This window comes from Salvelinus fontinalis, chromosome 23, assembly GCF_029448725.1.
Source record: "Salvelinus fontinalis isolate EN_2023a chromosome 23, ASM2944872v1, whole genome shotgun sequence".
Taxonomy (NCBI): domain Eukaryota; kingdom Metazoa; phylum Chordata; class Actinopteri; order Salmoniformes; family Salmonidae; genus Salvelinus; species Salvelinus fontinalis.
This window is the reverse complement of record NC_074687.1, coordinates 43661369-43675825: the sequence shown is the minus strand read 5'-3', so window position 1 is coordinate 43675825 and position 14457 is coordinate 43661369. Positions and strand designations below refer to the sequence as shown.

Below are 14457 nucleotides of genomic sequence, written 5' to 3'. Positions count from 1 at the left end.
ATGCATCCAACGTGGGGCTGGGAGCTATGCTAGCTCAGGGAGAGTCGGACAGGAGAGATCTGTTCTGTTCATCGGCTGAAAATGGAAATCACATGAGTCCAGGTATTCAGTGGTTGAGAGAGAGCACATCGCACTGAAGTGGAGCATCGAGAGCTTGAGGGTATTACCTTCTTGGTAGCGCTTTCCTTGTCCAACATAGTTGCAGACTATGTTGGACAAGGAAGCCCTTCTGTACTGCCACATGTACCATGATTTGTTTGTTATTTTCAGCCTGAGGGCCATGTAAGAAGCTATATCAAATCTTCCTTTACTCAGTTTTTGTTTTATGTCCCTTAATAAAAAATAGCAAAAAGGTTCAAATGATTGGGTGATAGGTTGGCGCCAAATCTGTATCTCCACTGCGCTGTACCAGCACCATGGACAGTGCATGCTGCAGCGTGTGTGTGTGTGTGTGTGTTTGTATGTAGGGAGGCTATGGAAAGCCACTCGGCGGTTAGGTATGACTCCATAGAGTTTCCATAGAAAGCATGGAAAAACACTCCTCATCTGTGGTCGGCTACGTGAATAACGAGGTAGGTTACGTGAATAACGAGATACGCCTCTGCCTGTAATAATTTGATTTATAAGGAGGGGGTCAAGTTTACGGTTGAAGCTGCTTCACTCAACTCTGCCTCACGCCGCACCACTATAGAGTTTAGTTAGCTTCTGAGCTTTCTGTAAAAGGTGTTAGTGTTATTAGCCTATTTAGCTCTAACCAGCTAATCTACCGCTGCCACGATGGATATCAGAAATCAAACCACCAAGGCCGCCGCAAAGCCCAGCAGCTACGATGCTGCCGAGCTCCAGCTAGCTCCGCGTGAAGAGCGCACCCCCGTGTTTGCAGTAGGCCGGCATTGCGTAATTTATTACGTGGGTGGATGGAATTTGATCCACAGAAGTGCCGTATCGCATCGGCTGTGTACAGCTGCATTCACATAGGCTGTTTGTAATAGGTGAATTACCCTATCTAGCTTGTAGCCTATATATTCATTACCAAACAGACCTTTCTTTACTGTGTAGGGCACGGAGATGGGCTACAGATTTCGCGCCAACCTGTCACTTCAAAAGCACTCAATGGTCTCGTAGTCTCGGCATTTGCACGTTATGTTTATTGTGGTATAACGTGATATAAGCAGAGTTCAATATAATTCCAACGCAAGAACCCCCCCCCCCCAAAAAAAATGGTGCCCCCTCACCGATGTCAACTACCCCCTTAGACCCTGCGCCAGGATAAAGTGACTGTCGACTTCTCATAGGCTAGGTGAAAATTCCACCACTTTGATCCACCTATCCAATCCTATGAGATGTACACAAGTAGATGGAGAGAGAGGGGAATTGATTTGACATGTTTTCTTACACTTTCCATGCCAATAAATCTTCTTGAATTGAACTGAGAGAAGGCGGGTCGGGGGGCTAGCTTGGGGGAGTAGGGGCTAGGGGTCAATTTAGGAGTGACAGGGATGTGGGTCTTCCCCTTATTTCACCCAGCTGGCCCCCGGCGCTCATCAATCCCACAATGCTGCAGTGAGTGTCTCCTCAGCCTCTGATTTACAGCACCCAGAGGAAAATGGCCAGCACAGCCCAACAGTCCATATATCTACTCTCCCGCCATCTCTCTCTATCTTTCCCTTTTTTTACGTGTACATTTTAGTAATTCATCAGACGCTCTTATCCAGAGTGACTTAAAGTAGTGAGTGCATGCATTTTTCTGTTTCTTTTCATACTGGCCCCCCGTGGGAATCGAACCCACAATCCCGGCGCTTCCCTTTTATACGTCCCTTTCTCTATCAAACACACAGACAAATCCACCCCGTCGCACTCCTTATTCTCTCTCGCTCTCTCGCTCTCAGCCAGTGCCACATTGCATTTGCAGGGGATCAAGCCTGAGCCTCCAGAAAGGGAGGAAAAAAAGATAAGAAAATTATCCCCTAATGAAAACCAGAAGTCCCGTCTCTCTCTCCTTCCCTCACGCTCCCTCTCTCATCATGAACTTGGGGAACAGAGAGGAGAATTGAGCTTAATTCAAACCAGCTCTACACAACGTGAGATGACAAGGCTTTGAAGTGTGTCGGAAAAGCCGTTGAGCCTGACATGTAGGCATCGCTAGCGTTAACCCTTTGTTGGTTAGTGGGTTTGGGCGGTATGGTTTTCAGTTTTTTTTGGTGTTCAGTCAAGCTATAGTATCTTCCTCCTCATTCACTGCCCTTGTTTAGGACTCCACTTGAGAACACACCACACACCCTGGTGGGGTGTTCTGCGGAGGAGAGGTTAAAGCGAGGAACGGAAAGGAGGAGTGGAAGATGGAGAGAGTCCCTAGAGAGGGAGGTTTCCCTGGTTCTTGTCAACGCCACTGAGTGAACAGCTGCCTCCATTCTGAAAGCGTGTTCGCGTGTGTGCATTTGTGTGTGTGCGGCTGCATGTCTTAGCACTCAAAGCATTCAGGGAATGGGGGAAATGATGAGGACTTGGGTGAACTATGAGTGAACAAAGTCCCTTACCCCTACACAGACTTCTCAGGCCCCCAAAAGAGTGCTCATCTTCCTGCTCCATCTAGTTTATTCCCTCCCAAAGTGAAACAACACAACCTCACTGGGGAAAAAGGTCAAGAAAACACTGCAGGTGAACGAGAGAGATGTGGCTCATCTCATCTTCTCATATCTGTGAAAAATCCAATAGCTTCAGGAATGCCCCAGCAAAGATCAGGGGAGGAGCATAATTAATAATTAACATAGTAAGACTCCAGAGCCACTTCTGTGGGAAGGTTGACGTGTTGGGCGACCACCTGCGGAACTGATCTTCAGGGTGTTTCAGTGGTCTCGATGAGCATTGTAGGTAGAGCGCATTGAGTAGGCACACGTGCGTCGTCAACATTTTATTTTTTATTTTTTATTTTACCGTTATTTTACCAGGTAAGTTGACTGAGAACACGTTCTCATTTGCAGCAACGACCTGGGGAATAGTTACAGGGGAGAGGAGGGGGATGAATGAGCCAATTGTAAACTGGGGATTATTAGGTGACCATGATGGTTTGAGGGCCAGATTGGGAATTTAGCCAGGACACCGGGGTTAACACCCCTACTCTTACGATAAGTGCCCTGGGATCTTTAATGACCTCAGAGAGTCAGGACACCCGTTTAACGTCCCATCCGAAAGACGGCACCCTACACAGGGCAGTGTCCCCAATCACTGCCCTGGGGCATTGGGATATTTTTTAGACCAGAGGAAAGAGTGCCTCCTACTGGCCCTCCAACACCACTTCCAGCAGCATCTGGTCTCCCATCCAGGGACTGACCAGGACCAACCCTGCTTAGCTTTAGAAGCAAGCCAGCAGTGGTATGCAGGGTGTTATGCTGCTTGGTTGGACTACATGCGCGCACTGTATATTTGTACGTGTGTGCGTGCATGTGTTTTTATGCATATGCGTGTGTACACACTGTGTGTGTCTGTGTGTGTTTCTCAAAATGAATACTACCGCGCTCCAAGCATGCAAATTGGAACACGGGAGGGTCGGCGTATGAGTCCAAATCAAGGTATGTGAAATGGAGCACGGAGGGCACTTCTCCGATGCGTACTCCGTTTGTTGATATTTTGAAGCATGCGTCAATGCAAGCTTCAACGCAAAGTATGTACAGAAATAGGACGCAACCACGTAAAAAACAACATTTCTTTAAATTATTTGAGCTGAAGTATGAGACAATCAACTCTAACTTCAGAACAAAATGTTGCCCTTTCTCATATTTTGCCTAATGACAATATTTTATCTTTTTGTAATGTTAATAAATACATACTGTGTTCATTTTGGCATGTTTACATGCCTACAATGCCCACTGTAGTGTGCATAGATTGCAAGCCAATAGAAAGTCAATAGCTTGCTACTACTGTTCGCTAGCTAGATACCCACGAAGAATTGGTAGCTAGCTACCCGCGAAGAATTTACATCTACCTTACATTATTTTTAGGTGATTTTTGCCTGTTTAACTAGCTGGCGAACTAGATTATTACAATTCACATATTGATAGCTGATTATTATGAGGTAAAACATTTTGTTTTATGTATGTTTTGTTTGGTTTCTATTGTTGCAATTGTCCTGGCTGTACGATGCTTCTCAGATGTTATGTTTTCTGTGTTCTCTACACTTTCGTCCTCACAAGAACGTATTCAAGAGAACATCCTCGGAGAATGCACTCGGAGCATGAGAGTGTGGAGCACAGTAGTATGCATATTGAGATACACCCTGTGTGTGTATGTGTGTGCGTGCGTGCGTGATGAGGATATTACAGTGGGTCAGGGGGATTTGGGTTAGGCCTGACTGTCTCAGGAGAAAGAGGTGTTCAACCCTGAGGCTTAGCAGGTCCTCCCAAAACAAAAACGCTCACACACACTGCCGGGATACACAGACACACATACCTACACAGTCCAACCAAGGTCCATGTATTGAAGAACACACTGAATGTGCAACAGGTAATGCCTAAACATGTTGTAAGCACATTTTATTCAACTTTATTTTTCCTTAAAGGCGCAATGTGTAGAAATCATTCCAGGTGTGGGATCCTAATTTGATCACCCTGTTGCAGGAGAACTTTCCTGCACTGCAGGACATTTTAAACGTGTAGTATATTTGAGGTTTGAAAAGGCTTCTGAAGTTTGTAATTTACAACCATTAATTATAATTCAAAGAACAAAAATAGGACAGCACTCTGGTGAATAAACTGAAATTGACATATTTTTATTGCTGCACAAACGTTTTGGGTATGAGCCCTTCTTCAGCGTGCAAGGCAATCAATGTCACGACAATACCACACACAGGTGGGTAAAATGATAAATTCTCAGTCAGTATTGGCCCAATCAAGGGATCCCAGCAGAGGGAGCATGACAATCAAATAAAAAAAAACATGACAATCAAATAAAGATAAAAAATATATAAACACAATACAGATACTGTACATTATGATGTCATTGCCTAAATGTTTGTCATACATATTTATAACTTACAACCAAAAAACAAGAAAAAGAACATTCCTCTTTAAGGCCTGCTAGGGAAGATTCAAACGCTTTACCAAAGTTGGAGTCGCTGTGCAATATCTATTAACCACTTCCTTGATCAACCTTGAAATGGGACTGTAGGTGGACACCAAAGTTGCAGAGGGAGGAGAGGAATTCCTTTGACGTGGTTCCAATATTGCATTCCACTCAGTTTGTCTTACTGTCTTAAGGCAATTGTTCCATAATTCTTCTTTATACCCTCTTGTTTTGAATCGTTCACGTAAATCTTTGGCATGTACACTACCGTTCAAAAGTTTGGGGTCACTTAGAAATGTCCTTGTTTTTGAAAGAAAAGCAAAAAAAAATGGTCCATTAAAAAAACATCAAATTGATCAGAAATACAGTGTAGACATTGTTAATGTTGTAAATGACTATTGTAGCTGGAAACGGCTGATTTTTAATGGAATATCTACATAGGCGGACAGAGGCCCATTATCAGCAACCATCACTCCTGTGTTCCAATGGCACGTTAAGTTTATCATTTTAAAAGGCTAATTAATCATTGGAAAACCCTTTTGCAATTATGTTATCACAGCTGAAAACTGTTGTTGCATAGGCAAGTCAGTATAACTAGGCTAGTCAGTTTAGAAAAAAAATGTTTTTTACCATGACAGCTTACACCGGCCAAACCCGGACAACTCTGGGCCAATTGTGCGCCGCCCTATGGGACTACCAATCACGGCCGGTTGTGATACAGCCTGGATTCAAACCAGGGTGTCTGTAGTGATGCCTCAAGCACTGAGATGCAGTGCCTTATACCGCTGCGCCACCAGGGAGCCCAGCTGGTAAAATAAAAAGACGCAGAAAATAAACTTAACTTAAGGACAGGAAGCATGGAAATAGCACACAGAACGGATCTACCGCTTATCATACTTGCTTTCCATGAGAATGACAAAACTATAACTCACATTTCTATGTGAATTTGGTCGGGGTGCACACAACGCTACATGTTGCGCCTTTAATCTGAACAAACACATTCGGTGTGACTGCGCAGGCATGGGAGGTTAGAGCAGAGCAGTATACATTTCCCCTTGATATCCAAACCAGAGCACACCTCAGCGACGACACTTTACAGGCAGGAACTAGCTGACGGAGGCAGTAGGGTTTTGGATCCGACCCCACAAACCCAGGATGTCCCATAGCAAAGACGGCCTCGTAAATATATTTCAAACGTATTATCCGCCGGCATAATTAACCAAGCGTTTTTCATCTACCACATAGATATCCACTGATTCACGCCTATAAAAGCCCTCGTTTCCACTCACACTTGCTCTCTAATTGATCGCTCTGGCTTTCCCAAGGTTGTCGTCTGTTTTAGAGGGGGTTTGTTGATGGGGAATTTGATGATGTGAGCAGTTTCTGATGGAGGGATGACGTGTGTGTGTGTGTGTGTCTCCAAACACATTAGATCTGAGGGAGGTTGGGGAGGGGGTAGTGTGTGATGCTCCGGTCACCACGGTAACCGTCATACTTACTTAAGCTCCCCCCCGTCCAATCTTGTGGCTGGCCACATGAGTGCCTGTGGCCAGCTCACTCTTTGGGTTGGGGTATTTTATGTGCTTGATATTAATGGTGTGTGTGTGTGAGCACTTCTAAGCAGCTGAACAAATATTTCCAAGACATTACTACTCGCTTCATCTCTTTTGGATATTTGCAGCCTACATGTATTGCAACCACCGGGTCATGCTATCATTATCTTACTCTCATTTGGTCTCAATCATTCTCTCCTTCACTTCCTCACTTTACTCATCTCTTACTCATCTTCCTTCCTTCTGTCCACCATCCCTGTGCTTTATATATTACGCTGCCCGCTGAGCTAGTGCCAGAGGCATGCTGACACAGTCCGTGATGCACACACTCCGCTGTGTATCTCAGCTGTCTTGGGTACCAAGCCTCCTAAAAATACCGCCTCCCTCTCTCTCCCTTTGGGGGGAGGCCACCGCTGCAGACAGCTGTGTGTGTGTGTGGGTGGGCGTGGTTTGCCCATTGGAGGCCTATAATTGTGGCGACGAGAGCAGGATGGAAAGAAAGTGAGCCAGGAGACAACCGCCATGTTCCTGAGGTCAGCAAAGTAGAGGGTTCCTACAACATGACCCTGAGGCACCCCCTCACACAGCACCAATACGCTGCCTATCCAAATACTGCCGGGCCCCAAAAAGCACAGTGTGCTCTACTGCTTGTACCAAACACACAGTTGCACTGGGAGAGCCATTCATACTGTCACTCAGATAAGTCACACGGAACCTACACGAAAGATGCCCTGTCACAATGACAAACATTGTCACAAGTTGTCACAGGCACGTTTGTTATTAACATTCTATCTCAAACCGATTCCTCTCAGTTCACCGACAATGTTGACCGCATAAAATGATTTACACAGATTTACACTCAAGAAAGCTTTACTTAGAGTACAAGGAGTACAGCGAACACTCTAACTATAGCCTCAAAAGATGGAGGTTGTTTCCCAAATGGCACCCTATTCCCTATATAGTGCACTACTTTTGACCAGGGCCCATAGAATAGGATGCCATTTGGGACTCAGCCTGAGTCACTGTAACCACGGGTCGCTGTATCAAAGAGATACATTTGTTATCTATCTATTTTCCTTCCTCCAGCTGTGTGAGAGAGGGCAGATTGTAAAGGCCTCACTCGCCACACCCACACAGCCATCAACACAGACCAACGAGAGAGCCTCTCCTCCGAACTAAAGTATCATTGTGTAATTGTGTATTATTTTTCTCCGGTTCACTTTCACTACTACCTGACATGTGACCTCCTTGCTCTCACACGTTGTAGTTTGGGGGTTTCTACGGCCCTGTTTTTTGGAGAATGTTCCTCCCGACACCAGATTTGTGGCTTTGATTCCTGAATGTGAGGTTATATGTTGTTTACTGAATGTTTGGATTAAAGTGGCTGCCAATTGGCCAGGTACATTGTACTGTATGTGGTTCATAGACGGCTTAGCTGACAGTGTCCGAAAACGATACGCACACTTCAACGGGTCAGAAGGCTGTCGGTTGTTGTAGTTCTGGATGGCTAGTTAGCTAACAACGACAAGAAGCTGCCACGCGGGGAATAGTAGGTGTCTCGTTTCAGCTCGCTGTATCTTATTCTTGATACCAGGTCTTGGTTTGACTGACACGTCTATGCTAATATGGCAAAAACTGTAACAATGTATTTGAGAGACAACAAGTTCTCATTGTGCAAATTGATTCATGTGTTCAATAAACATTGGAGATGAAATATAGTTTACATGTCGTCAACAATCTAAGCCAACCCCGTCTGTTTTGCCCCATAGTTGCGCACGTGTCGGTTTTGTTGCTAAACAACCAACCCGTCTATTGGTTTGCGTGGACAGTACCAACATCAGCCTCTAGGTGGTGTCTACCAGTAGGTATGTTTAGGTTAGTCACTGAAGGTGATGATGGCACTGACTGCTTCTTGTCTCACTCTCACTCTTTTTTTACTCCTTCACAGGACGGTGGTGATGCCCATCGCCAATGAGTTTGCCCCCGACGTGGTGCTGGTGTCGTCTGGCTTCGATGCCGTGGAGGGCCATGCGTCACCCCTGGGAGGGTACAGGCTGACAGCCAAATGTAAGTGACTTCCTCCTTTTCCCCTTTCTCTCCACCAACACACTCGAATCTGACTCGAGTCACCAATTTGATGACTTGACTTGACATAAAATAAATAACCTTGACTTGGAGCCTCAAGACTCGGGATTCGACTTTGACTTGAGACTGATGACTTTAAATTATCATGGCATTATCATGTAACGTTTTGACACTCATTTTGTGGCACAGAGTCTCCGTGGATTACTCTCCATGCAGCCAGAGACAGTAGCCGCAGCATCGGACCTTGCAAATGAAACGTGCAACATATTGGCTAGTGAAATGCACAATTGGCACTCTGATTGGACCAGCAAACTGTCAATCAACACAGGTCGGGTGAACTAGTGAACAGATTGCTGATTTGCTGTACAGCTATAGGATCGGGTGCAGCGCAAAGATGAAGTTGTAGGGAGAGAGGATTGCCATAATAAATAAAAATGCAGCTCCAAAAATAGTTTGGTGATCAAGAATAATAACTGTCTACTTTGCAAGCTCACCAGCAATGGGGCATCAAGCAACAATTAGGCCTACTAGCTGGTCTTTTGGAATGTCAAAATTGGTTGAAATTGATCATTTACTTATGGCGCTTGCATTTGAAATTTGTTGTTAAAATGTATTATTACTAGGGCCTCCCGGGTGGCGCAGTGGTCTAAGGCACTGCATCACGGTGCCTTCGAGACTCTTTCCCGCGACCGGGAGGTCCATGGGGCGATGCACAATTGGCCCAGCGTCGTCTAGGTTAGGGAGGGTTTGGCCGGTAGGGTCTCATCGCGCACTAGCGACTCCTGTGGCGGGCCGGGCTCAGTGCGCGCTGACCAGGTCGCTAGGTGTAAGGGGTTTCCTCCGACACATTGGTGCGGCTGGCTTCCGGGTTGGATGCGCGCTGTGTTAAGAAGCAGTGTGGCTTGGTTGGGTTGTGTTTCGGAGGACGCACGACCTTCGTCTCTCCCGAGCCCGCACGGGAGTTGTAGCGATGAGACAAGACAGTAACTACTAACAATTGGATACCACGAAATTGGGGAGAAAAAGGGAGTAAAACAACAAATACATATATTATTACTGTGGTGAGGATGCACCATAGGCTTGTCTCCCCACTTGCGATCTCCAAACTCAAACGCTGTTCTTTGCTGTTGCTTTCACACATTTAAATGCATATGTGCTAAATCTATATTCCACCTATTCCTACAATAATTGCTAGCATGTAATAATTCTATACCGGTGTCGTTTATTGCAACACATTTCTGTTTGATAAGATAGATTTTCATTCAGCCAACCATTTCTTACCCTCTGAGTGGGCGCAATGTTTATTGTGCACATGAATGTTAACAAGACAGTTGTGTTTATTTAATTCAATGTCTGGTTTCGTTTGTTCATATTTCCGGGTTATGTCGGAGTTCCGTGTGTCTGTGTCCTACTGTATGTCTCTGTCATTCTGGTTGTGCGTAATAGGAAAGAGGCTAGGTGGCCTGAGCGCAATGCTTTGGAGTCAGTGTGTTGAATAACAGAGAAAAGTATTGTTTCCATGTATGAATGTTGAGGAAATATCGTTAATAAGTCTGATTAAGAAAAATATACCAATGTAACAATGGGTGTGGAAATTGCCTTTTACATTGTAGAACCAGTTTATTGGTTGTAAATACCAATGGGGTAACTGTATGGTCCTGGGAGGGGCCAAGTGAATATACAGTATGTACCTGTTTGAGCTATTATACAGTTTGGATTTGTTTTCTCAAGGGGAGGCTGTGCAGTCTTGCCCTCTACCTGTGCCGGTTCAGATAGGACAAGCTAAGTCTGACACAGGAGCAATTTCTTTTGGGCTGTGTATATTTTGTCAATCTACTTCTATATTTTGAATGATATGGCACTTTTACCATTGAATCACCAAGACCTGTAAATAAATCTACACTCTGACCACGTCAACCTGCCTTGCCTTCTGCTGATTTCATGCCCTTAAGACAGTTACAAGGTCCCTATTTTACAATTACATAATCAAAACGTGTTGTAGACAAAATAAGGGAAAGGGCTGTTTGGTAGCCTCAGTAAATAGACAAAGATTTGCAGTCATTGCATGTATAGATACATTTTTTACTTGACTTGAGACTTAACTTGAAAGAATTCCGCTAGTGTTAGGGCAATCCGCTAGCTGATCCCATAGACTTCCAGTCATTGCGCTAACATTATTTAGCAATCACTCCAGAAACGACCTTGTACTTACAGACACAAAAATAGAATCCATGAGTTTATCTGAGTCTGGCTAAGTAGAACAAATCTTGCTCGATCCCTTCCAGAGAAAGGCTGCATTGATCTAAGTGTTTGAGCCCACGCTAAGTGGTAAATGCAGAAACACTAGTTCTGGCCACGAGGAGGAAGAGTCTTGCAACCACACTTTAAAAAAACGTAGATTTAAAAGACATTGCGGCTGGCCAGCATGCGTGGTATGTGCCATTCTGACGGATGACAAAATCCGATTTATTTTGCTGGGTTGATCTGAAAGAGTCTAAATAGCCAATGACAGTCTCTTACGAAAGGTAACCAGACTCTAGTAACATTACCATACACAGTACCAGCTACACAGACATGATCAGATCAGATCAGATCCAACTGTTCTGGCCCTGTCCATGTAACCTCCCCTCACGTTCACAAAGCTACAGGATCTCAACTTTGTTTGGAAGCGCCTGTCTTTGGCCCAGGTAGAGCAGCACTCTGGCGTGCCAGCAAAGAGCTTTCCCAAAAACTATCTCTGAGATCTCAGCCTAAAGCTGGGTCTCTAAGAGAGGGGGATCCGAGGAGGGGGTAGGGTGGTATGGCGGAATGCATATACTTAAACCCCCGGAGGATCAAACACAGGCGGCCTGAGCCAAAATACTAAGCCACATTTATTCAGATTAAACCTGACTCGTATTCTGCATTTAGGCCGAGTAAGTCCCTGGTGCCTTCTCTTTCTTAAATCTAACGAGAAAATATGATGCAATACTGTTTTCTCCCTCCTCTTCCCCTCGCTTTCTGTATGCATTTCTTTGATTGCCGTCCAAGCTCCAGAGTCGCCGTGGACGAACTCTAACCCCAACCACATGCGTCTTCCTTTCCCCAGGTTTTGGATATCTGACCAGGCAGCTGATGGGGCTAGCCGGAGGCCGCATGGTACTGGCCCTGGAGGGGGGCCACGACCTCACTGCTATTTGTGACGCATCCGAAGCCTGCGTCTCTGCTCTGCTAGGAATCGAGGTAATACTTGAGAGCGAAGGATGGGAGGGAGGGAGGGATTTCTTTATTTGTTTTCATTCATTTGCCACTCCACCTGTTTAGGGAGCCTGTCTCTACACATCCAGTTCAATCAGGAGGTGAGAATAGAGCTCAGACGGCGCTGGGTGGTTATGCCGTCTTTCTGGGCCGTTGGCACAGTCATAGGTGTGGTGCTGAAAGGGCTTTGGCCCAATGCCGCCACCCACTGAGAGACCGAGAGAGAGAGAGGGGGTGGAGAGAGCTGGAACAGTGAGTTAACAGAGATCGCCATCCTCTCTTTCTCTCCATCCCTTATCCATCCCGTCTCACTTTCTGTCCCCACCGCCCAGTGTGGGAGGATACCACCGCCAGGGAGAGGGAGGAAGTAACAGTGGTCAAGTTGAAGAATCTGAGGTTAATTGTGGATGTGTGTAGGCTGGATCTGGAGCTGAACCAACTGTCTGTCGTCGTCCAAAATAGCGCCCTATTCTCTACGTAGTGAACTCATTTTGACCAGAGCCTTCTGTCTGCTGTGATTCATGGCACAGGCCCGCTGATTTTTCACAAGATAATGGATGGAGTCTAGTGTTTTCTTGGCCATGGCTTAGATATAATTTTAGATTTTGGTTCCATGATAACATGCTTTGGCGCTTTGAATATCTTCACCATAAGAATACTGTAACCAAATGGAGAGGAAAGTGTATGGTTGCTTCAGTGTCTATGTGTGTGTGTGTGTGTGTGTGTGTGTGTGTGTGTGTGTGTGTGTGTGTGTGTGTGTGTGTGTGTGTGTGTGTGTGTGTGTGTGTGTGTGTGTGTGTGTGTGTGTGTGTGTGTGTGTGTGTGCCACCATAACTGTTTCAGTTATTTGAGGTCTGGCTTCTGTCCTTATACATTTAAGTCAGACACTTTTTGTTCATCAAGAGGACTTGTGATGTGGGCACCAGCTGAAAGCCATAGGGACCATAGTGTCCTATCTAAATATTGAATAATGAATAGTCCACACGGAAATATTGGAAGACAATTAAACGGGTTGGCTAGTGCTGTCCCTTGGCTAGTGCTGTCCCTTGGCTAGTGCTGTCCCTTGGCTAGTGCTGTCCCTTGGCTAGTGCTGTCCCTTGGCTAGTGCTGACCCTGTATAAACAGATGAAGTGCTGATGTCATGTCTAATACAGAGGCAGTGCAGTGGTCAGAGGCTGAAATAGAACCTCTGATAGTAGTGCATTTCCAGGCCCCTGCGTCCTGCGTTTGTATAAACATAATTTATTTTGAGCAAGTGACCGTCTCTTAAGTGTTGCTGCAGACCAGACCAGACCAGGCCACAAACACACACCCTCTATGTGTTTTCTGTCGTTGGACAAGACATGCGTCCCAAACGGCATCCTATTCCCTCTATGGTGCACTCCTTTTGACCAGAGCACTATGGTCCAATAGGGTGTCATTTGGGACATAGACAAGGAGAGAACCTGCTTAAACCGTTTGCCAGTTAGCCCAGTGAAACTGGTAAACCTCCATTAACGAGAGGCGTACGTGGCTATAACTCGTAATGTACCGCCCCTCAGTCTAATAGTGCACCAAAGAGTGGTGTGTAAGTGTATTTTTATTGTCGTAAACCTGTTAAACGGAATGCTACCTCATGATTCAAAGGCAAGTAAACAGTAGCGGCTTTTCGGCATTTCGGTTTACCTTATAAGATCATAGAGTGGGTAACAAAATTGGAAGCACTGCTGGGATTTCTTTTCATGTGCGCACCGGCGCGTATTACTCCAGCAAAATGGACAACGAGTGAGAGATATTGGAAAGGTACTTAGCTGGCTAACCGTGAAGTTATGGATGTACATGCAGGATGATTATTCATGCACGCTGTTAGTATTGCACTAGATGCTGGCGAAGTTGAGTACAGATCGATAAACGCTAGGAAGAGATCAAATGGTCTGGTGAGACTGGACTGGGGGATAAGAGGACTGTGTTATTCCAGCCCTCCCTCCAGACAAGGCAGTAAATAAGCTCTTGGAACCGTAAAAAAAACAGATGGCCCTGCTCCAATGTGGATCTTGGGCCCGAAGCAAAACAAACAGAACAATAATGCTGAACCGGCGCTAATGAAACGTGGTCACCGCAACCAACCGCCCCAGAGAAAGGGAAAGCAGCGAACAACCGTTGCAGCTTTGATCTAGAGTGACAGGGACCAGCTGTGGCATTGGAGAGGAGTGGATTGCGGTCAAACCGTTCTAAACCCACCCGAAAAAACTCAAAGTCTGGAAAGGAATTTGAGCTCCACGGCAATGCTAACCTGTCAGAAGAGCTAGATCTTAACAGTTCTGAGCTGGAACAAGGTTTGCTTTGGAGGGGGAGCTACACAAACGTTCTGTTGAGCCTTAAAGGTGCAATCAGCAGTAGAAACAATAACAGTGTTGTCCCTGCCCTTGTTTTGGTAAAAAGCTAATGGTTGGTGCTGGAGAAATGTAACCACTCTCAAATTCATAAACCGAGCTATGGATGCAAGGACTGACCATCCATGTTTTGAAACTATAAGTTTGTTTAC

The 14457-nt window shown here is 45.5% G+C and overlaps 1 protein-coding gene across 6 annotated transcripts in view; it reads left to right on the top strand.

Annotated features, from left to right (window-relative positions):
* Window positions 1-14457, top strand: part of LOC129821382 (histone deacetylase 4-like) — a 268758-nt gene that overhangs the window by 241944 nt on the left and 12357 nt on the right. For all 6 annotated transcript variants that reach the window (XM_055879007.1, XM_055879008.1, XM_055879006.1 and 3 more), the window contains 2 exons: window positions 8560-8678; window positions 11785-11918. In XM_055879007.1, the coding sequence (XP_055734982.1) occupies window positions 8560-8678; window positions 11785-11918 (253 nt within the window). The remainder of the gene's footprint in view (window positions 1-8559; window positions 8679-11784; window positions 11919-14457) is intronic.